This window comes from Manis javanica, chromosome 2 (assembly GCF_040802235.1).
Source record: "Manis javanica isolate MJ-LG chromosome 2, MJ_LKY, whole genome shotgun sequence".
Classification (NCBI taxonomy): Eukaryota; Metazoa; Chordata; class Mammalia; order Pholidota; family Manidae; genus Manis; species Manis javanica.
This window is the reverse complement of record NC_133157.1, coordinates 22,454,165-22,478,534: the sequence shown is the minus strand read 5'-3', so window position 1 is coordinate 22,478,534 and position 24,370 is coordinate 22,454,165. Positions and strand designations below refer to the sequence as shown.

The window sequence follows — 24,370 nt, the reverse complement described above, 5'->3', positions numbered from 1 at the left end:
AGGGCATTAGGTATGGGAAGCAAAGAGAGAACCTACCCTTGCCCCACACCCATTCTCAGCTTCTGCTCCTCCAACCTGTCCCCCGCTGTGCTTGTCATGATGTACGGCTGTGAGAGAGGAACAAGAAGAGCATGAAGATGCCACTGTACCCCCTCTTTCCTGAGATTTGCATCTCAACCCACGAGTACCTCTGGTCATTTTCACGTTACAGTAAGTTTGTGGAAATAGAGGGGAGAAAAGTGGATATGGAAGAACATGAATTCTAAAAAGTAGAGAAAGTAAAACAAGACAATTAGTCATCTTTTCTTTAAAAATAGGTCATGTTCATATTTGGCATTTCATTGTGAAATCTGATGGGTGTGGTTAGCTAAGTGGAATGAAAGTGGAGGTCAAGAAACTGTGAAGAAAGGATTTGCATAAGGCATTTACAAGAGCATTTAAGTCAGTGATATGGTGATGATATCTGGCCTAGACAGGAATTCTGGGAGTGTCAATGACTCACTGACAAAGGTAATGGGAGGGGAAGGTTGGTATAATTCAGTTGGTTCAAAGGAAGACATTTAAAACTTTCATCTGAGAATGGAGGGAGGTTTAATGGGGAGAAGTGGCCACTGGTAACTAGGAGAATACTTGGCCTCATTTGCTGGTCTTTCTAATGACAGAAAGTTTGCTACCTGACAATAAAATCATTTCTTGTTGGGAGTGACTTACCTAGTTGTCTGGGTTAACACAATATCAAACAATACAACTTTTGAATAACCAGTTGCATCATTTATTTTCCCCTGCACCCTCTGATCCTATACTTTCACAGCTCTCCAGAAAAGTATATTGTATCAGATTAAGTTCACTTGGTTGTCCAAATAGTGCCTCTCCTCTCTTGACCTCTCTGTTGAGCTTCATGTGTTTCATAGATCACCCAACAAATGAAAGGTAGGCCCTGTCCAGAGGGATGTGATGATAAGCTGCTCATTTGGTGGGCCAGAGTCCCCTGTAGGCTCCACTTGAATGCTCGGGCTCGGCTGGTCTTAACACCTTTCACTGAGCCACTTGCGCTGTGAGAATCAGGCTTGATGCCTTTCTCTTACCCACACATTTTGGACTCTGGCATGTTTCTTGACCCTCTTTCCTTTCCATGCCAACTCTGACTGCCCTAACTTAGTAATTTATTGTCTCATGTTGAAACTATTGCAGCAGCCTTCTAACCAGCTTTCCAGCCTCCCATCTTGTCCATCCTAAAAATCCATCATCCACACTGTCACAGAGTGCCAGCGCCTTGCCAACATGACATGGAAGCAGTAGCGTAAGACTGAGTAGGAGATGTCATGATGCCGACCTCCAGATAAAACCTTCCTCCGCAATACACTATACTACCGCAGTGTTCCAGGGGGGAAAAGCCTGAGCTATTTGAAATGAGATGTAACATAAATTCTGAGTATGGATGAAATCAGCTGTGTCAGTCGTGAAACAATTCTGTTCCATCTATATATGTCTCAAGATTTTTTTTTTAAGAAATAGAATTATAAACTAAGAGATATCATGAATGTGTACATCACAATGTTCTGCTTGTGATTTGGAGGTAAGGAGAGGTGTGCTTGCCAGTGTCATCCTGTAGCTTGGTAAGCTTTTGTAGTCAAGACCCTTGGGTGTCCTTCTCCCAGCCTCATCTTTAGCCACTCCTTCAGGACCACTGCCTCGCACAGCTCCAGGGGGGACTGTTTCACTGTGTTGCATGTGAATGGTGCCCCTGGAGTTGTGATACTGTGGTCCTTCTCTTTGTCTTGCACTCCAGCAAATGTCAGAAATATGTAGACTTCACACTCTGATTCTTTTATCTTTGATTGTGCTTGTCTCTATTTCCTGAAAAATCTTCCCACTACTTTTTCCACCTTCTTGGACACATAGACACACAGCGATGCACACAAACATGCACACACACACTCTTCCAGTTAAGTGGTATTCATCCTTAAAGATCTAGTGTGTGCATCAAGTCCTCTAGCAAGCTTTTTCTATTTCCCTGCTAATCACCTTTGTGGTCACACTTACAACTTTGTATTTCAATTTTGATTATATACACATCTTCTCTCCACAAAATCATGAGATCCTTAGGAGTAGACACCATGTTTCAAGCATCAGTGTACTCCCAGTTGCTACCACAGTACCTGACACCACCTTTCCTTTAACTTCTTGCTAACATCCTTCTTTGTAGTTGCAATTTCCCGTCCCAAGGCTGACCCATTCCCAGGATGACTTAGAGTGGGACAATCTACTCCTTTCTCTAGAAACTCTTTAGGGATGTGATTTTTTCCTTTGGGCCCCTGAAAGAAATTAAACGTAATACTTGGTCCCCCATACATTCCTAAGGTCTAGGTTTATTGAGTAGTAATACGATAGGTGGAACATGGAGAATCTATGTCAAGTTGCAGTGCCTCAACATTATCTAGTTCCTTCTCAAAATTTTCCCCAGCATCAATCAAAAGAAGGCAGATTTACACACTTACCTATAGTGTGTGTGTATGGGTCATGTTCCTGAGCCCTTAGGTAGCAACATATACACATGAACAAACAATGCTATATAGACAAAAATCAGTCAATACAAACTTAAAGAAAGAAACATTTCTATGAGAACCATCAATTCTAAAGACTTGAATCTAATAAAAAATGCATCCAAGAAAGTACAACTTCTTGGGATCTTGCTAAAGAACAATTCTTTCATTGTTTTATTCAATAAATAGTTATTAAGAGGCTACTATGAGCTAGGCACCATTCTAGGAGACCTATGCATGAACATAATAGAAGATCCCTGCCACCATAGGGTTTACATTCTAATGGTACTTGATTACATTTGCATAAGTAAAATGTTTTCATGTTTTTATTTTTCTCCTAGAGCAAAAGAACATTCTACCTCATGAATAAATCCAAGTTTTCAATTCTCACAAGGGAGAAATTGTTTTCAACTTTCCAATGACTCAAAATAGGTTCCCAAAGAATCTTGAAGTCCATCATAGGTAATGTTACTTTCAGTATTGACATTTAATACTTGTATCAGGAGATATGAAAATGTTTAATGTTAATATATATAAGCCTATCTTTAAAAGATACCACCAAGTAACCAAACGGCTTCTCCAACTTCATTCAGTATAACAGAGCTGATAAGATTATATTAAATTAAGTGTTATTAGCTTTTTGTCATTTAAACATCTCCAAGATCTGGCTCTCAGCTTACCAGCATGCAGTGTAGCTGAGTGACTTTGAACTGATTTCTTTCCAATGTGTAGTTAAGGGACAGCTTTCCCTTGGCAAAGTCCCCTTGATGAGTCCATGGTGTCACTGAGTCATCTCTGAGAGGTCATTGTTCATCTTCCATCATAGGTCAGACTTGGCAGCGGTGAAATCAATGTTCTTGCTACATCTGTACGTACATAATCATGGGTTGTTCAGAACACATACGTCATTTTGTGGGTGAGTGAGAGGATTCTAAAAACAAAAACAAATAGGCCTTTTCAGTTTTTTGAGCTAAAAGAACAACAATAAGTGTGTTTCTACAAGGAGGATGATCCCAGGTCAGTTGTACAAGTGTGTGAACGAGGTAACCAGACTGGATATGGGAGCTCAGGATGCTGAGGAATCAAAGAAGATGCCCAGGTTTCTGTGTGAACATTCCCTTCTTTATTGTTGGGAGAGGCAGGCGGGTTATTAGGAGATGTACAGGAGAAAATGATGAATGACTTTTGGACACACTGGGTTTGAGGTATTGGTAAAGATGTTACAGTGGCCTTTGGGTATTCAGTTTTGAAGTTTAGGAGAGAGGTGTGGGCTGGAGATTTGGTTTTGGAAGTGGGCACCATATAATTGGCTATATAAAGCCATGGAAATAGATGAAGTTGTTCAGAGTGCATGTATGGTGAGAAGGGAAGAGAGCTCTATTAGACCCTGCAGAACACTAATATTTAAGAGGCAAGTGGCAGAGAAAGGTAGGTAATGTTGTGACAGTGTGGTGTCATATAAAACAGCATGTCAAAATGGAAGGAGTGACCCTAGGTATTTGTCCTGAAGAGGTGAAAACATATGTTCACACAAATACCTGTACATAAATGTTGATTGGAGTTTTGTTAGTAATTGCCACGAACTGGAAACAATCTAAATATCCATCAACTGTACATTGTAGTGCATATCTTGACAATGATGGTAGTTACATGACTGTGTAATGTATCTAAATTCATAGACCTCGACACCTAAAAAGGATGAATTCTATATGTAAATCAAACCTCAGTAAACCCAATTTAAAGTAAAACAAACAAAAACAAAAAACAAAAAGAAGTGTTCAGAATGTCAAACACTGCTCAGAAATCAGAAAGAAGAGGACTGAGACATGCCCGTTGTCTTTGGCATTGGTGATCCCATGATGAGCGCTATCAGTGGCGTGGGGGAGGCAGGAGCTAGAATGCTAAGGACTGAGGGGTATGGCAAACACTGCTGGTTGTCCCCTAATACCCATTTTCCCCTTTTTTCATGGAAATGGAGCCCTGAATTTTTGGCAAGGTCCATAACTATGCAGATTAAAGACTGCTTTGCTAGTCTCTGTGAAAACTGCATAGGGCTATGTGACAGAATTCTGGTCAAAGAGATGTAAGTAAAAGTGTTCTCTGGCAACTTCTGGGAGCCTTCCATGAGGCAGTTGACATACGTCATTTGCCCCTTCTTTGCTCCTTCCACCTTTGGGCTGGTTGCAGTGCAGACTGGTTGGGATGCAGACATGATGGCTGGAGGTGGAACAGCTAACCTGGACCATGAAATGACTTTGGAAAGGGAGACCACAAATGACAGAGCAATATTTTGGAAGAAACTGGGTCTCTTAGCTCTTTGAGAGTCTCAGTCCAGGACTGCTTATCTCTAAACTTTTAAGAGGTAGAAAATCAAATCTCTTGCTGGTCAAGACAGCTGAACTTAATTCCTATGTGCTACAGGGAGTAAATAGGAGGTGCCGATGGAGAGATAGTTGAGTATGGATAACCCTTTCAAGAGACTTGACTTTGAACAGCAAGAGTAAAGATAGGATGGTAGCTAGAGACAGACATGATTGCGGGGGTGGTTTATGATCTCTACATTCACACTAGATTCTCTGTGAATGGAAACCTGGAGATGATCCAGAATCTCTTTTCACAAAACAGCTCTGTGAATCTTCATTGGGTTTGACTTTGTGGCTTCCTTCCCAGAAGGGAAGGAAAAGCAGAGAATCTCCCCAGAACATTGTGCACTGGTCTCCTTCTAGTGTCTTGAATGTGTAGAGCTCTTTCCCATCTAGAACCACCAAGCAAGTGGATGGCTTGTTAAAATGCCCTTCCCTTGTGGCTTGCATGTCTCAGCCCTCTCCTCTCAGGCCAGTCTCTTCAGGGGAACTTTCTTAAACATCCTACCTTAACAAGTACATTTCCCTTCTCTTCATCATAGTATTTTTTTAAATGGCTTTATTAGTATATAATACCATAAAATTCAACCAGCATATACAATTCAGTGCTTTTTCCTGTATTCACAGAATTGTTCAATCATAATTTGATTTTAAAACATTCATCGTGTTATTTTATTACTTAATTTTTATAGCAATATTTTCAGCCTGTGATGATATTTTACTTTTATCTTTCTCTGTGCTTTGTCTTTCTACTTTAGCGAGGAAGCTGCAGTAGGGCAGGGACTGATGGCTGTGCTTAGGGCTACATCCTCAGTACCTAGCAGACATCCACTCACAGGGGGGCGGGCCGGGGGCACGAAGACAAAGTGACAGCCCGAAGCTGGTCCCGCCTGCTTTTCACTGCAGCAGATGCAGGGCACCTGAATGGGTGTGAGGTTCCTACCCAGGGGATCCTGCGGAGTAGGGAATTCTCAGAGGGGGTGTAGGAAGGGAATATATGCCCAGGGGAGGTGTATAACTCCAGGGTGGGGCCGTGGTAGCTCGGGAAATCATGTTCAGTGTATCTATTGTTTTCAAAGAAGAAGCTAGGGAAAATGACGCTGGACAGTATCTTCCTGGCATGCGGAAAGAGCAAACTGTGGTGTGATAAGGAGGGCGCGGGGTCACCAAAGTTATGAAATATCTCATTATTGTCCTGCAACATAGCTCACGTTTTCCTTGGGAAACTCAGATGCCCGTTGGGCTGGCACCATGGCATTTCCGAACCCATGCCCAGCCCATAGGGGGCAGTACTTTCTTTCTGTAGAGGCCAGACATTTTTTTTCTCTTGCAACTTCCCGAACCGCAAGAACTGCAACCTTGCCAATGACTCAGTCGTTTCCCTGCGTCCTCTGGGCTGTGCCACCTGCCGCAGCCAACCATCTCCCCCTCCCTCTCCTCCTCCAAGCCTTAGTGCAGCAGCGCCGGTCCCAGGAGAGCCTCCGGCGCACCTTGCACCTCGGGCGCCTGGGCACCGCACGCCGGTGGGCACACCGCCCGGCGCGCAGCTGCCGGCGCACTCCCTCCCCGAAACACCTAAGTGGAGTGGCTTGTCTAGCGCCCAAGGAGCAACATTATCCAATTGCTTCCCGTTTTATTCGCAGGCTGGGAGCTGACAGAGCCTGAGCGTTCACTTTCAACCCTCAAGGGGGGAGGCGGGTGCGGGTGGGGAGGGGAGACGCTGCCGGCTCCACCTCGCGCGCAGCGCTGCCGGAGCGCCTAGCTTGGCAGAGGCGAGCAGCCGGCTGAGCCCCGCAGCAGCGCACCCCGCCGCCGGGAACCCCACGATGGAGTGAGTATCGCGCGCCGTGAGCGCCGCTTGCAGCCCTCCTCTCGGCATGTTGCCATGGCGACCGAGGCAGCGGGCAGATCCAGCTCGGGTGCCTGACCAGGATGGGTGTTTAATTTCAGCCGGGTGTGTACCCTGCTGTTTCTATAGCAGCCGCCCGCGGCGGCCGTCGCCAAGGGGCCGGCGCCCGGGGACGCGTGGTTGTGCCACTGCCCCTTGGCCAGCAGGGCCTCTGGAGGGGAGGCAGGTTCTAGGCTTCCCCCTGCCTGCCTCAACCTTCACCTTCTCAGGGAGTTTGGCCGCAATAGCCATTACTTCCGATTCCTTACCATGTCAGCATTGCTGGACCGCAGTTAAAAAAAAAAAGGGTGGGGGTGGAGGGAGGTCACTGCGGATCGGAAGCAAATGTGGTTCGGTGTGAAATGTGTAATGGAAGGATGATAAGTTAGTGGGTTATATGAGCCAGAGCTGCCATGCCCAGGGTACTATAAACCACCAGACGATCCAAAATAATTGATTTGTACCTGGGGTAATTGATGAAAGAGACAGGAACGTAAGAGCGGCGGCCGAGGTTTTACAGCGCTTGGCACCACGGGCATGGCACGGGAGGGTTGGGGAAGAAGGCATGAAGGCAAGAGGGGCGTTAACCTGGAAAGAGCTCTTGAAGAGCTTAGGTTGTGGGTTTGGACCGGGCTTCCTCTCTGTGCTGCCTTGCATCCCTGCGTTGCTTTTTGGTGACTCCCCCCAGGCTGCTGCCGCAGCAGCGCCACTCTAATGGGCGACGGGCTCCAGGAAAGGGTCATTTTTGGAGCCAGCTATTAGATAACTGATCACTTGGTCAGTTTCTGCTCCCACTATTCTCTTCCCACGGATACTCCTTGACACTGAGGCTCCATGAAATCATATTTCAGCCTGGAGATAATGTCCTGTTGTCACGTATTGGGACTTATATGCCAAGCCCAATAAACTCTAGATGCAGCTTTTATCCCTCTGCATATCTGCTTGTGTAAGATGCAATTCAATCCTCACTAACAAGGCTGTTAAAGCAGAAGCGAGATGGTGTGGTATTTAAGGAGTGAGTTGTTACAGATTTCAGCACCTGCCTTGACTGGTACTAGTTCTGTTGATTTCCTACAGCAGTAATTTAATATCTTGATGCCTCAGTTTCCCTGTTTATACAATGGAGACAAAGATGCTCCTAAATCACTTTTAAGCATTGTTGAGAGGATCAGATATTATTTCACTTCTAAAGGGCTTTGTAAACTGAGCTATGTACAGATTTAAGGAGCTAACGATTAAGACTGTGGAGTGAGTTTACTGGATTGAGTCCTTTTTCACTTTGCCGAATGATGTCAATCTTGGGCCTCATTTTTGGAAACAAAAATAAGAACTATTTCATTTGAGTTTTGCGAAGATGAAACACATTGATACATATAATGGTTCTAGAACAGAGCCTAGAACAAAGTAAGCTAAAAAAAAATACCTATTACCCATAAACATTATCTATTGTCTAGTAATATTTTAGTCTCCAGCATTCTCCATTGACATTATATGGGGTCACAGGTTAGCATCAAGCTGCTTTTTCTCCCCCTGACAATTTATAAAGAAACACAGTGTTCCAAAGTTAACTGATAGTAACACAATTCTCAAGATACCATTGTAGATGGGGAGAATCAACCATCATACAGAGCAGAAACTGGAGAGCTTGTTCTCTGGTACTCTCCATTCTCATTGCTTACGGCTGCTTTCTTAGACATGGGGTCTGTGCTTTACAGGAAAATGAATGTAGGTCTCGTCCCACTATATAAGGTTAAAAGGCACCCTAATTGATTGCTAGGGCAATAACTTTCATTTTTACAGTCTTACATTAATCAGTGTATAACATATCTTCCAGACTTAGAACTTGAGTATTCAACAACTGTGGAACAGCATATAGGATCTGTACGTGTACTTCCTCAGAGCTTCCCCCCATTTCCTCTCTGTGCCACAGCTAACTTCTTTCCAGATGTGCTTACCTCTCACCTTGAGCTCCCCATGGATAAAGGCTTTCCTCATCACACTGTTCCTCTTCCTCCAAAGGATCCAAGCCAGTGCCTCAACTAGCCTTCTTCTCCCTGATGGACCTGGAGACTCAGCCAGCCTACTTCTCCCCTGATCAGGTTGGCCCTGGCTTGCCTGTTCCTATGTGACATTCCAAAGTCCTCCTTACCTTCCAATTAACCTCTCACATTTCCAACTGTATGTCTGTTCCGTGCCCCACTTCCTTTGCTTCATTAGTTTAATTAGCTTTTTAACACCCTTTTCCCCTTTTTAGAGTACCACCTTTATCTGTCCTAACTTGGGTCTATTGAATAATGATCAGAAGCCAAATCCACTTCTTCCCCTCAATCTAAACCTTCTCCCAAATCTCATCCTAGATGTGGCAGCCTGCCTTGAACATGAGTGAGGTAGGGCCTCAATTTTCCTTATTAGCTGTGTCCAACTTATGTTTATGAAAAAAGAATTAAAAGGGGGAATAAAATTCACATCTTTTTATTTTTTCACTTAACCAACATGTGTTTGTTGAGATTATCCCCGATCAACGAAACAGTCATGATTCTTATTATCTGGAGTTCATCATCTAACAAAGAGATAGATGTTAAACCAGTAAACATAAGTGAATATATAAATACAAAGTGTAATGAATGCCATGGATGGAAAAAACAGAGAAAACAACAGGACGTGAATATAGATTAGATTAGATTAGGGGATCAGTGAAGCCTCTCTTAGGAGCTGGTATGTAACATGGGCTCTAAAGGATGAGTGGGAGTTGGCTAGGTGAGGGGTAGAGGGAAAAATCACTCTGGGCTGAGAAAGCAGCACACACTAAGGCCCTGAGACAGGAGAGACCTTGGCCAGTTAGAAGAACTGGAAGAAAGGTAGTGTGGCTGGCGTTCTGGCAGCAAAGGGAAGACAAGTTAGAAATGTGTCTAAGTGCAATGCAGAGCCACCAAAACGTGTTATCATGGCTGTAATGATAATTTGTGTTTTTCTACTTCAAAGCTTAACAGTTCAAAAAACTAAAACCACCTTTCCTTCACAAGGTATTTAAAATGGATTGCATAGAAAATGTGTCATAGCCAAGCATCAGAATTCTGCACATGTCTGCAACAGAAGGGAATTATCAATTTTAAAAGCCACTTTGTTGTGTGTCAATATCTAAGAGCTTTGAATAAGCCAATGACACTAATTTAAAATGAAAAGGAGTGGAAGTAAAAGCACAGCCACTTATTCATGAGCATTATTGATTTTAATAAAGCAGGAGAATCTTAGTTGAAGAAAAGTCTGGGTATCAAGCAAAGAAGGTCCTAATTGTACTCGGCTGTCCTCCTTGCTGGATTGAGTATGAGATCAATGCGTTTGTGGGAATTAACTTTAGCATACACAGTTACTGATTTGATAACTACACCCATAGGCTTTGCTGGACACTTTTTTAGAACACATTCTTCAAAAAAACAGCACAGGAGCCAAGACAGGGAGAGCACAACATGGGAACTCTTTAAATTGTTGCTGTGCCTTCATGCACTGGGGCGTCTGACAACACTCAGGGCAGCCTCAGAACTGGGGTGATGAGGAAACTGCTTTTCATGTGCCCTTAGCTGCAGGACATGTTTAAAGCATCCAGTGGAGATCACAGAATATCTAAACTAAGCTTTATTTTTTCACATAAATAAATCTAAGCTCCTTAAGGGATAGGTGTGGTAGGGATATTGTCACAGATGACTTCTGGTCCTTGATATATGCCTCCATTCATGCATTCATCTATTCAGCAGATATTTACTGGATATTTTCTATATGCCAAGTACTCTGATAGATACTGGGGATAAATGGTGACCAAAACATCAGTGATCCTGTTTTCAGTGAGCCTAGAGTTTAGTGAACCCGTGACTATAGGTGCTATGAGACCTTGAACCATTTTCCTTGCTAAGTCTGTCCTTCTGTTACACAAAGTGTGCCATTTCATGTATTCAGCATGTTGTAGGCATTAAATAAAGTGTCTAGGCTTTTAAAAATTAATTTTTATCATGGGGTAATATATACTTTTTATTTTCTATTTATTTATTTTTTCACATGTCAAGAATTGTATTGAACACATTAATTAATGAGAGAACTGGCAAGAAGATACAATCAGTTCAAAGGGGAATTCAAAATTCCACCCATATATAGGTCTATCGAGAATGCTGAGATAAACTTATAGATACAAATTGAAATTTTCCATGGAGGTGAGAGGGATGAAGTAACTATTCTTCCATGGGACAGAATCAATTTGAATATCTATGGTCAATAGTCATTGTCTAATGAACTCTTTTATAACTTTTTACTTTTGAAAGTCTAATCAGGTAACACAGGAAGCATGAGAATATGTTTAACCGTAAGACAGATACTGTTACCGTAGTGTTCCAGTTGCTCTGGTGGTGCTCTAGAAAAATTTTACCCCATTAAGTAGATGTAACTACTGAGGCAGAGTTATGAAACCAGTCCAAAGCCACAAAGCTAGGTTGTTGCAGAGCATGGCCTCTTGCCAGTTCCTTCTGACAGATTCTATTCCTCACTAACCTTGTTATCTAGTATTTATGGAGCATGTACTAGGTGTGCCTGGCCCTTTGCCATCAACTAAGGATCCAGGATAAATAAGATGTCAGAATAAGTTCCATGAGGGCAAGAATTCCTTGATGAATGCTGGCACAGAGCAGTAATTCAAGTAATTACAGAATGAAGACACATGTGGTCCTTGTTCTTAGGGGGCTTTGAGAAATCCTGCTCAGGGTCCAGGGACCCAGCGTCCTGCCAGGACATTGGTAGCAGGAGCATTATCAAACCTTGTTGGCCTTCTGAGTTTATTCTCTGCATGTCCAGTCTGCAGATGGCAGACCTGAGGGCATATGGTTCTGCTTGACACAGATGACACTCAGCGGCAGGTTTAGCCTGCTTCTATGGCTAGAAGTTCCCTTCTCCTTCTATACCGAACCATGCCCCTTCTTGATCTGGATTTGCTGCCCACAGTTTGCAGATTTCAAAATCTAGAGCAAGAAGGTTCAGCCTTGGAACTCAGTCCATTTAGGTGAACTGGGGCTCTCAGACCTAACACAGTAGACAGATTGGAATCAAAAAAACAACAGCAAGCTGGAGTCAATATAGTGACTTAGTGGTGTCAGCTAGGTTTGTCTGGTTTTGGGTTGTTTGTGGTCTCAGTGTTTTTTTTAAACTCAATTTTTTTATTTTTTATTTTTTGCTTTTTTTAATGAAGTATAGTTGATATACAGTAGTATATTGATTTCAAGTATACAACATAGTGATTAGACAGTTATCTAAATTATTAATATATGCTTTTTCAAACAATTCAAATGTTATAAAAGTTTATGGAATTAACCTCCCCTTTTCCTATTATTCCCCCAAGTCTCAGTCCCTAGAGGTCATTGCCATGAACAGTTTGGAAGTATCCTTCCAGGTATTTTCCATGCAGATAAAATAGAGTTGGGAATACATACTTACATAGTTAAATACTTCCTTTGACATAAATGAAACCATACCACATATGTTGTTCTGTAGCTTGCTTTTCCCATGTAATATATTATGGATACTTTTACATATCAATATATATTTATCTACATCTTGTACTTTTATTACTTGCTTAGCATTTACTTTTGGAATATAGTTCATTAGTCCCCTCTGGTGGAGATTTAGGTTGGTTTCCTTTTTTTAAATTTTTCTATTATATCCAATGCTACAGTGAACATCCTTGTACACCTTGCAAATGAATTTGTATTCTGTATTCCAGAAATGGAATTGTTGAGTGAGTGAATATGCACATTATAAATTTTGCTGAATATTGTCAAAGTGCCTTCAAAAATGTATCACTTTGCATCGCCACCAGTAATGTTTGCAAGTTCCTGCTCCCTCCAATCCTTGACAGCCGCAGCCACATTATATATTTATAGCTGAGTAGTATATTTATATTTGACATCTGACTTTATGAAATCACTCTATTAGTGGTCAGTCTGTGCCTTTGCTCTTACTGGACTGAGGCCCTCTTGGCTTCTTGTTAGCTTTTCAGAGAGCACTAGGGAGCCATAAAATACAAAGAGCAAACTTTAGTCCAAAAGATAATGAAAATTATTTACAGTCAAAACTTAAAACGTCTGATTAACTTTCAAAAGTAATCAAGTAGGTTTCTTTAGTTTGTCAGATTTAGACTTGATTTATCCCTTACTCTTATAGTTGAAGAAATGAGAGAACATCACTTAGCAATCCATTTGGCACTTGTTACAGTTATATTGTTTTACATTTTCAGTTTTTAGTATTTCCAGTTTTGAACTGTAACCATAATCCTCACAGTTCATTCAGTCACGCACCTTTTAGTTACTAGCCACTGTTATAAGTGCTGAGAATACAGCAGTGGGTAAATCTGAAGAAGGCCCTCCCCTCATAGAGCTTCTATTTATAGGGTAGACATGGATGCATATATACATTAATGTCAGGAAGTGATAAATGTTAATGAAAATAAAACACATTAGGAGACTGGAAGGTGCAGAGAGAGGCTATTTTTGATACCATAGTGAGGATACAGGTTTCTGAGTTGGAGTGTTTTGAATACAGACTTGAACAAAGTGAGGGGTGAGCCACGCAGAAGAAGAAACAGTTGCAAAGGTCCTGAGGCAGGACCATGCTTTGTGGGCTTAGTGCTAGCTAGTCCTGGATCTCAGTGGGGTCAAAATCACCACCAGCCTTTTCATCATTGATATCCGCTTTCCTGAGCATTTTGAGTGGATTTAATGTTCACTTGGAAGGTTTTATATTCAAACAGGACCAAAGGGTGTCATATTCTGAATGCATTTCTGTTTGCTTCTGTGAACAAACAAATTGAATGTGTATAAGATTATAGAATCATGTTTTTCCCCCCTCATAATTCTGTAAGACATTGTTGCATGTGTTCTGGCATTGATTGTTGCTCTGTGAAAGTCTGAGGCTAGCCTGATTATTTCCTCTTTGTAGCTGGCTTCACTCCTCCCTCTCTTCTCACTCTTGAAAAAAACAAATTTTTTTTTACACCTTGGTGCTGATAGAATTATTTGTAAACATGAAGATTTAGTAACTTTTCTGTGATGCTTCTCACTGCAAGTCACTGATTCTGTTTTTCCTGGAAAATGGTTTGTTCCTTGGATCTGAAGATTCACATTTTCCTTTATATTTTATAAAGATAATTTCTTTGTAGCTTGCAATTAAACAACGCATTTGTTCTGTTATCTATTACAGGTATATTTATTACTCATTGCTCTCCATAACCATTTTGAATTGCTTTCATTTTTTTCCTGATTTTCCCTAAGTTTTTGTTACATCTTAAAGTCTGCCTTTCAGACAACTCTTTTCCTTTTTAAAGCAGTATTTGTGTAGTTCTTACTCATTTTAATGTAACTTTCACTTCTATAATGGTTTTATTGTTACTGCCACTTTGTTTTCTGACTCTGCCTGCACATTTTATACATTTTAAAAAAGGGCTCATATTTTCTTTAATTTCTTTGAATGAATGGAGAAGAGTACCTGAAAATTTCATCTCTTTCTTGTGTTATTTTTCTGAAATACACTTATCTGCTTTTTGCTTTCCTCTCCTTTTTAAAAATAATAATTAGGCATATAGAATATATGCATGTTGACAGCTTTGCATTTATTTTTCATTTCCAAGTGGAGGTAATTCTATCCAAACCTGCTTTTTGCCCAAGAAGAAGTAAGAGACAGTGTTTAGGGAAGATAGAAACTGTAGATGAGATATTTTGCCTCATAAAAATTTCTTACAGCTGTACAATGTCTTCTGCTCTAAAAATGTTTTGTAGCAAGTAAGTAGGTCACTCGGATCCTACATCCCAACTTACTTTGTGTGTGTGTGTGTTGGGGTGGGGGACAGATATTTGGTGCTTATTTATCATTATGCGGTTGACTCTGTTTAGCATCTACAAAGGGGAGAGGGCTGTTACCTACCAAGGTCATTGTTACTTTCCTTCTTTTTTCCTACATCCCTCCTCTCCAGCCTAGTCTTCTATGTTTTTAAGTTTCAGGCTTTTACAGGTAATAAAGATAGAGGGTTCATACAGTACCTCGGTCATGCTACTTTCTGGCCCACTCTGGCCTGCACCTCCATGCAGATGTTTCCTATGTCTGCCATGACTTGCTCACGCCACTCCTCATTGTTCCAACCCTATGCCTCTCTGCCTCCTTACTTAGAAATCGGAAAACCAGTCGAGATCTGTAGAGGTATAGATCACCTTGTAGGGTTGTCCATTGATTTAATAAAATTTTTATTCTTTTTGGCTGACAGTTCTTACAGTCTGTAATTTGGGACTCTTAGGTCTTTGCCAGTTTCAAGTAGATAAAATTTGCATTCCAGATTTTCATTTCAGCAGCTTCCAGGGAGATAAAGAGAAGACTTACCTTCACCGTATCTTTGAGGGAATCAATGAATCTTGTACTTCTGTGAAAACATTAGGAACTACCAAATGTTATTATTATTAGAAAACTCATTTTTATTATAGTTCTTTTACAATCAGTTCTTAGGAATGTGTATGGAAAAATCAGTTCGTGACTGAGATTATCAATACTTTGCAGTAGAAGAATTTTAGAAAGGGTGTGTGTGGTGGATATTCTCATTTCACTCTTCAGATCCTCTCTCTACCCTTCCCCAACTGCTTGTGCCCTGTGAGACTGACCTCACGACTTGCATCAACTCAGCTCTCTTGCCCTTTGGCTTCCCGTTGGGTTGGATGGGTGGAAGGAAGGCGCCAGCCGGAGACCCAGGGATGGAAGAAGAGTGAGGTCAGTGTATTTACTCTGTGGTCTCCTTTCCTGCCTGGCCGTGGGTTCCTCATCTGAAGGCCACAGCTCCCGCCTGCATCTCTAGCTCTGGTTCTTCCCTGGTTCTGGTAACCACTCCTTCCTCTGCTCCTTGTGGACTAGGTGTGGTTGTGACTTCTCTCCCCGCTTTGTTAGCCCCTGGTACTTCACTGTCCTGTGCTCTCCTAACTCTGCCCATTCCTTTGTAAAGCAGCCCTTTGTTGAGCTTGCCTCAGTTATCCAGTTGTGCCTGCCTTTGATTTCCAGCTGGGATCCCAACAGAGTGTGCAAAGGATAGAAAGCGTTGGAAATTTTACAGAAACACACTTCACATTCCTGGCATGGAACTTGACAACTTCCTGTTTATCCACACATTCTGGTCATTGGAGCTCAAGGCTCTGAAATATGTAACAGGTATTGATAATTGTTATGAGCTTACTCATGAATTTAAGAAGAAGCTCCAGTTCCACAAGCTACCAATGTGTTCATTTGCTTCCCATTGAAAATATCATTTTTCTTATGATTTATCATACAAATCCCCAAGATGGGACTCCTTAGAGGAAAGACCAATTTTGGTTCTGGGAAGGCTACTTAGAATTTTATTTTATTTAAAGAAATGAAATTGTCTTCTCGATTTAGCAAGGAAGTTTACTAGTCAGAATTCTTTTTTGTGAAAAGAACTTCATAGTTGACCTACTGTTTAAGTATAAATGACAATTTAACTTATTAATAGTATATAAGTGAATGCTTCCTAAATTGCTGCCAAATCAATAAAATCTGTCCCATCATATTTAATTGTCTTCACAGACAACACAATAGCCTAAAATATACTCCAATCAAAAGATGTGTTTTACAGGTTCTGACTAAATGGGATGCAAATTAAATATATTGTATTCCCTATTTTTATATAATATCTCATACTTGGAAAGTAAATTGTTTAGGCTGCTTATCCTGCTTCCAGTACCTCCATTTCTCTGTTAATTATGTTCATTTATTCACTCATTCAGCTCATAAATATTAAGTACTTACTATGTGCTAGGGGGTTTTCTGGGTACCTGTGATACAAAGATGAATATGCTATAGTCCCTGCCTTCACGGAAGCCACACTCTAATGAGGAACTAACATAATTGGCCAAGTAACTATAATGAAGTGTGCTGTTATGTTAGGGAAGGTTTCCTGGACACTGTCTGGAGCACATAGTGTAAATGAATCATAGGAATTCAGAGATTCTGAATTACTCTTAGCCCTGAGATTAATTTCTCACCTCCAGTTCTTAGCCCCCAAAATTAATTTAGCATAAAAACTTTGTTCTTAATGTCTGGACTAGTCACCTTACAACATCGTAAGTCACTCCCTAAAAACAATAGCCAAGCCAATCCTAATATTAAATCTAGTTGGAGTAACTGACAGTCTTCAAGTGTTTTTGTTTGTGTGAATGAGCCTATGTCTAACTACCTCTATGACAATTTATGCTGCAGTACCGTGGTGAATGCCTGTCCCTCTTGAGGAATCAGAAACTCAAAGTTTTTCAGAATACAGTGCAAAGTGGGATCACTGACAAAACAAAACAACAGAAAGCAAACAAAACAGAACAAACAAAAACATATGAAGAGTTGCAGGGTATTTGTTGAAATCACATCAGGAACCTCTAACTTTGAAAGGCATTAAGATCTGTCAAATTATAGCTGTTAGCCATTCAGAAAGCACTAAAGAAGTTGGTCTAGAAACAACTGTGTTCTCTATCCTTCCATTGCTTACCTTACCCTCTTACTTTCTGAGAGGGAGGTGCCTTGAATTTAAAGTTAATGACATGAATAATAAGGTCACATTTCCTCAGAGATTCACACTGTAATGTGCACATGCGTCACCTGGGAATAGTGTTACAGAGAACATTCTGCTCAGTAGTTCTGGGGTGGGGTTGGAGGGTCTACATTCCCAGCAAGCTCAGTAGCAGCTTCTGGTCTGTAGACCACACTGTATCAACATTCAGGGTGCAAAGGCACAGTGTAGAGCTGTATGTAATGTAAGAATTGAGGGTCTCATCTTATTGTACATCCTCCCCCAAAACAACCCTCATGGTAGGGAATTGTTTCAGTGAACTGAAGTTAAGCAATCAATATATAAAGAGCAAAACCTGGCTCTTCATTGTAGTTTGGCCTACATTGTGAATAAAGTCTTTATTTTATTTTGTTTTTTGAAAGGGGAGGGTAGAGGGTTGTGAAAAAGTGTTTAGGAGGTAAATATATTTAATCTTTTCTTTTAAAATAGGAATTTGAAAATTTTTATGCTCATGAATAATTTAAAATCTAAAAATATTTTTCTCTGGCTATTTCTTAAATACTTAAAAAGTGAATCTGTGACGTCAAGTGTGTGCAAAGCAGTAATATCTTGGTGTAAATGTCAAGTTAGGATTCTATGAATACAGTATTCACATGGATATGAATATAATATGTTAGGACCAAGAAGTTTGTGGTATCACATTTTTCTGGATGAGAGTAACAAACTTAGGGATCCTTACTATTGAAAACCAGGGAAGAGCAACCTATATCATAAAGGATAATTCAAACATTTTATTAAGTTGTGTTTTCATTTATGTGAGATGGGAATTATCCCGCAAACTCTTTCCTTGTTATGGGAGCTAAGTGTCATCAGGAGAATAAATGTTTAAGAATGAAATTATACACAACAAGATTTCAGTTATGGGTTCTTGATTGCTTAATTAAATGAAGGCTCTCCAAACCTAATTACATTTGTGTGAACTAAAGCACAGTTCTTCAGGGCTCTTGATATGTTCTTCCCGAGCCCATGTCAACTGTAAAATGTGCCTTCCTGTTAGTTTCATTCCAGGTCTTGAAATCTTGAAATCAGAAGCATTTTATTATATTAAGGTGATGTGCATGTGGCTTCAGTACAAGAAAAATAGGAGTGTCATGACTGAAAAAAGAAAGATTAGGAGTGTGTGTGTGTATGAAACTCCCCACTTTTTAAGACCTCCTTCTAAAATGCCACCCTTCAGATATGTCTATCTGTATTTTAATTTGACACTTCTGCTTTTCTCCTACTCATTCTTACCTTGGAAATTATCAAAGGATTCCTGAGACCCAAATCTCCAGGTTGATGGAAAACTTTGGCCCTTGTCACCCACTGCTTAAATTTGCCTGCTTCAGGAGATTGGTCATCCTTGAGGGTATATGCCGGCATCCATACTCCACAGCCACAGAGGCTAAGGCTGGCTGCTGGTGCAGATCTGGGGTCCGGTGGGGGAGATACTGGAAGATACTGGGAGGTGTTAGCATTGTAATGGGGAAAGGGAGTGGGAAGGGACTCAGACAGCTGGCATCCATGAACTCGAAAAACTGTGAACTATGAACAGGTGAAATCTGCCAAAGATGCTTGGTGGCTGTTGGTTTCTTCAGTGGGAAAAGCTGCTGGGGTCACCCGCAGAGCAGGTCCCTGGGAACTGTGGTCACTCCTCCTGCATGTCAGGTATTGGTAGCTCCTTCTTTTCTTCCTTATTCCTAGCTGTCGGTATATATCTCTGCTTTGCTGGTCTCTGGATGGGATGAAACCCAAGCAGGCCCTTAATGTAGTGCCTTGAAAGGCTAGGGAAGTTGGTGGCTCACCTGTTTCTTTCCCGGTGAGGGGAACTCTTTCTTCCTGGGGAGTTTCTTCTTGGTGCTGAGCAGTGCCAGCCTAGGGGATAGGAGGCAGGCAAAATGAAGCTGTTTGTCCTTCCCTCTTTGTGCTGTTATTTTTATTCCACTGTATTCCTGAAGTTTCTTAAATAGACTCCTGAGCTCTCCCAGAGCTATTTTTGCTCATGGATAGCTAATTGTTGTTCTTTGCCTGGGGACAGAGAGTGGGTTCTCTCCTGCGCTGCCATCTTGGGGATATCACTCTGGAGTGTAGTGGGAGCTATGTTCCACTTCTGAGACTCACACCTGTCTCTCGTCATGCCTTAAGCCATATCTCTAGACCTGACTTTCCAGATGGTAGTAAGATGCAGGTTCCATGTGAGTATCAGCAGCTGGGGCCTGTCTTGATACTCTCAAAGCTTAGGTTGTCACTCTGCTGGTTCATAGTATACAAGATCTGTAGGGAAAAGCATAAACCAGAGGTCAGAGGTAATGCCCTTGGCTAAAGTCTGCCTAGTATTGGAGTGGAAGCTTAGGCTTGTAGTCAATGAAGAAAACTTTCCCACACCTTGATGACAAGCTTACAAGTAGGTCTACATTTGGGGAGGGTAGAAGATTTGTCCTTTCCACAATTAAGTATTAACTACAGGTTTTGCATAGATGTCCTTTGACGAATTCAGGTTGTTCCCTGCTTTCCCTAGTGTGCTGACAGTGTTTTGTTTTGCTTTTTAAAAAATGAACTGTTATATTTGTCAAATACTTTCTTCTAGATCTAATGACACAATCCTATGGAGTCCCTTTGCTAATATTTTGTTAAGGCTTTTGCATCTGTATTCATGAAATATATTGCCTGTCATTTTCTTTTCTTGTAATGCCCTTGTCAGATTTTGGTGTCGGTGTTACGTTAATATCATAAAACTAGCAGGGAAACATTTCCTCCTCTGTTTTCTGGAAGAGTTTATGTAGTTGTAGTAGAATTCACCAGTGAAAGTTTCTGGGCTGAATTTTTCTTGTTTGGAATGTTTTAAACTGTAAATTCTATTTCCTTAATAGATACAGGACTATTTAGATTTTAAGTTTCTTTTTTGTTGTTTTCAGTAAGTTATTTTCCAAGGAATTTGTCTTTATCACCTAAGTTGTTAAATCTACTGGTAAAGTCTTTCATAATATTCTCTTATTTTCTTTTCAATGTGCCCAGGAATCTGTAGTGATGTTCCTAATATCATTCCTGATGTAATGAGTATTTTCTTTTCTTTTTCTTGATTGGTTTTTATAGAGATTTATCGATTTTGTTACTCTTTTCTAAGTACCAACTTTTGGTGTATTTCCATTTCATTGATTTCCATTCCTTTCCTTCTTATTTTTTATTCCATGTACTTTGGATTTCTTTTGTTCTTTTTCCAGCATCTTCATATGAAAATGCAGACCATAAAAGAGCTCTCCTTTTCTAATACTGGTATTATAGGTGTTACATTTCCTTCTAAGAACTTTAGGTGCTTACCACAAATTTTGATTTGTTGTATTTTCATTATCATTTAGTTTGAAATAATTTCTAATTTCTCTATGATTTTTTTTATTCATGATATACCATCTAGTGTCATTTTCCTTTAGCCTGAAGAAATTCCTTCAGCATATTTTTACGTAGCATGTTTATGCCAGTGAATTCTGTTCTTGTTTATCTGAGAATGTCTTTTTTTTTCTTACCTTTATTTTTTGAAGAATATTTTTGCTGGATAAGGAATTCTAGGTTGATAGGTTTTGTTTTCTTTTAGCACTTTAATGATATCATTCTGTTGTCTTTCATTTTCAATATTTCAGATGTCAGTCATCAGTTTTATCAATGTTTCCCTGTATGCAATATGCCTTTTTGAAATTTGGTTGCTTTACTTGATAGTATGGGTGAATGTTGAAACCACAATTCTGTTCATGTGAAACCTTTGTAAGATTGTACATCAACGATACATTAGTAAAAAGTATTTGGTTGCTTTTAATATTTTCTCATGTCCTTTGGTTTTCACTAGTTTTGACTGTAATTGTTTAGATGTAATTTTCTTGTTTTCTGCTTGGGGTTCAGGAGAATTCTCAGCATGTATTTTTTCAAATATTTTTCCCATTCCATTATCAATCCTTTCCTTTTGAAACTCCAATTATTCAAACAGTAGAATTCTTGAAGTTAGCCTGCAAGTCATTGAGACTCTGCTTATGTTTTTGCACTTTTAAAATTTCAATAGATTTTTTATTTTAAAACAGCTTTAGATTTATATCAAAGATGCCAAAACAGTTCAGAGTTCATATATGCCCCTCATTTAGTTTCTTATGTTCTTAACATCTTATAATACTAGCATACATTGGTCACAACTAAGGAACCAATATTGGTATAATGCTATTGCCTAAATCCTGCACTGGATACAGATTTTACTAGTTTTTCCCCAATGTCTTTTTTCTGTTCCAAGATCCTGTCTAGGATACCACGTTATGGTTAGTCATCATGCCTGCCTAGCCTCTCGCGGTCTGTGATAGTTTCTCAGACTTTCCATGTTCTTTCTTACCTTGATAGTTTTGAGGAGTACTGGCTGGTCAAGTATTTCATAGAATTTCCCTCAATTTGGATTTGCCTGGTGTTTTTCTCATGGTTAGAGGGGGTGTATGGATTTTGGCGGAAATCACAGAAGTCAAGTTCCAGTCTTATCACATCATCTCAGGGGTATCCATTGTCAATGTGACTTATCAATAATGTTATTAACCTCAGTCACAAGGTAGTGTTTGCCAGGTTTCTTCCTTGTAAAGTTTCTTTTCCCCTTTTTGGGGGAAGAAGGGGTGGGGAGTTCTACCTTTCTGAGGGGGAGAGTATCGGGATAATTCATTTGGAATCCTTTTGTAGGAAGACTTATATTTCCTAATCTTTATCTTTATATATATATATATATATATACACACACACACACATACATACATACACACCAGTATGGACTCATGTATATTTAGTGTTTACTTTATTGTCCAATATTGCATTATTTATTTGTTTAGATCTCTCAGGTTGACCAGGATGTGGTGAGATACGGTCTTTTTTTTTTATATTTCTCCTACAGGATTTTGGACTGTCAGCATATATAATTTTTCCACCCCATTCTTCATTCTGTATTTCTGGGACCCCAATTTTACATATATTAGAGTGGTATTATCCCATAAATTAATGAGGCAATGCCCATCTTTTTTCTAAATCTTTTTCTTTGTATCGTGTTTCCATTATGATAATTTCTCTTGATCCATCTTCACATTCAATGTTTTTTTCTTCCACATTGTCCAGTTTGCTTTTATTCCCATTCAATGGATTTTTTTATTCCAGATACTTTATTTTTCAGTTCCAGGATTTTTTTTTGGTTAGTTTTCATATGTCTATGAATTTCCTTATCTTTTCACCCATTATACCTGTATTTTCCTGTAGATTCTTTGACATATTTACCATAGTTATTTTAAAGTCCTTATCTTCTTTTTCCAGTATCTGTGTCTTCTGTGGGCCTATTTCAGTTGACAGTTTTTTCTTTGTGATTGTGGGTCACATTTTCCTTCTTTATATGTCTAGTAATTTATAATTATTAATGTACATTAAGGATAATATATTTTAGAGATACTGGGTTCAGTTATCTTCTTCTGAGGAGTGTTGTATTACCAGGCAGTTAAATTACGGATACACTCTCTTTACTTTGTGGAGATCTGATTTTATGTTTTGTTAGGGGTTCTAGTTCAGTATTGTCCTTTGACATAGAGTGTACTTACTCCTACAGTGTGGCCCTCCTGGGGTTTTAATGGGAAGTCCAAGGTGTTTAACAAATCCCTTTGTATAGGCAATTTTTTTGGGTTATCTTAGAAGAATAGTTGCCATATAAGGTACCTCCTACTCTATCTAGGCTCTGAGTCGGGCTTGCTGCTTTCTTAGTCATATTTTAAAGAAATACTATATGGAAATATAAATAAAGGGAAAACATCCTGAATTCCTAGAGAATGATTACATCTTAAAAATCAACTATTTTCTACCTAAAATAGAAGAACTAAATGTTTAAATATTAGTGGATGAATATATGTGCTTTTTTAAGTACTTTGAATTTTATTTGTAATATTTCTAAACAGCCCAGGCCTATCATCTATTGAAAGACACCAATAATTCTTGAATTTTCTTTTGAAAAATATGTGTATATTTTTCTAACAGAGGTCATCAAATTAATTATCAATTTTGGTGACTATATTTGGGTTTACATCTGGGCTCTCTAGTCTGTTTATGGGTCTATGGGTCTATTCTTGTGCCAGTACCAAATTGTCTTGGTTACTGTGGCTTTGTAGTAGAGCTTGAAGTCAGGAAGCGTAAGGCTAATCCAGTAATCTACATTTTTTAATTTTGGTATCATTAATTTGATATCATTAATATATAATCACAGGAGCAACATTGTGGTTACTAGATTCCCCCCATTACCAAGTGCCCCCCACATACCCCATTACAGCCACTGTCCATCAGTGTAGTAAGATGCTTTAGAGTCACTACATGTCTTCTCTGTGCTATACTGCCTTCCCTGTGGCCCCCACTATGTTATGTGTGCTAATTGTAATGCTCCTTATTCTGCTTCTCCCTCCCTTCCCACCCCCCATCTGCAGTCCCTTTCCCTTTGGCAACTGTTAGTCCATTCTTGGGTTCTGTGAGTCTGCTGCTGTTTTGTTCCTTTAGTTTTTGCTTTGTTCTTATGCTCCACAGATGAGTGAAATCTTTTGGTACTTGTCTTTCTCCACCTGGCTTATTTCACTGAGCATAATACCCTCTAGCTCTATCCATGTTGTTGCAAATGGTAGAATTTGTTTTCTTCTTATGGCTGAGTAATATTCCATTATGTATATGTACCACATCTTCTTTATCCATTCATCTACTGATGGACACTTGGGTTGCTTCCATTTCTTAGCTATTGTAAATAGTGCTGTGATAAACATAGGGGTGCATATGTCTTTTTGAAACTGGGCTCCTGCATTCTTAGGGTAAATTCTTAGGAGTAGAATTCCTGGGTCAAATCATATTTCTATTTTTAGTTTTTTGAGGAACTTCCATACTGCTTTCCACAATGGTTGAACTAGTTTACATTCCCACGAGCAGTGTA

The 24,370-nt window shown here is 39.9% G+C and overlaps 1 protein-coding gene across 3 annotated transcripts in view; it reads left to right on the top strand.

The window, feature by feature from the left end:
• The first annotated feature begins 3,535 nt into the window (after positions 1 to 3,535).
• PALM2AKAP2 (PALM2 and AKAP2 fusion) overlaps positions 3,536 to 24,370 on the top strand; it is a 416,273-nt gene continuing 395,438 nt past the window's right edge. For 2 of the 3 annotated variants that reach the window (XM_036990572.2, XM_036990582.2), the window contains exon 1: positions 3,536 to 3,642. In XM_036990572.2, the coding sequence (XP_036846467.2) occupies positions 3,551 to 3,642 (92 nt within the window). In that variant the 5' untranslated portion in view covers positions 3,536 to 3,550. Of the gene's footprint in view, positions 3,643 to 6,363; positions 6,738 to 24,370 lie in introns of those variants that run through there. The other variant, XM_036990574.2, reaches the window with a different exon arrangement.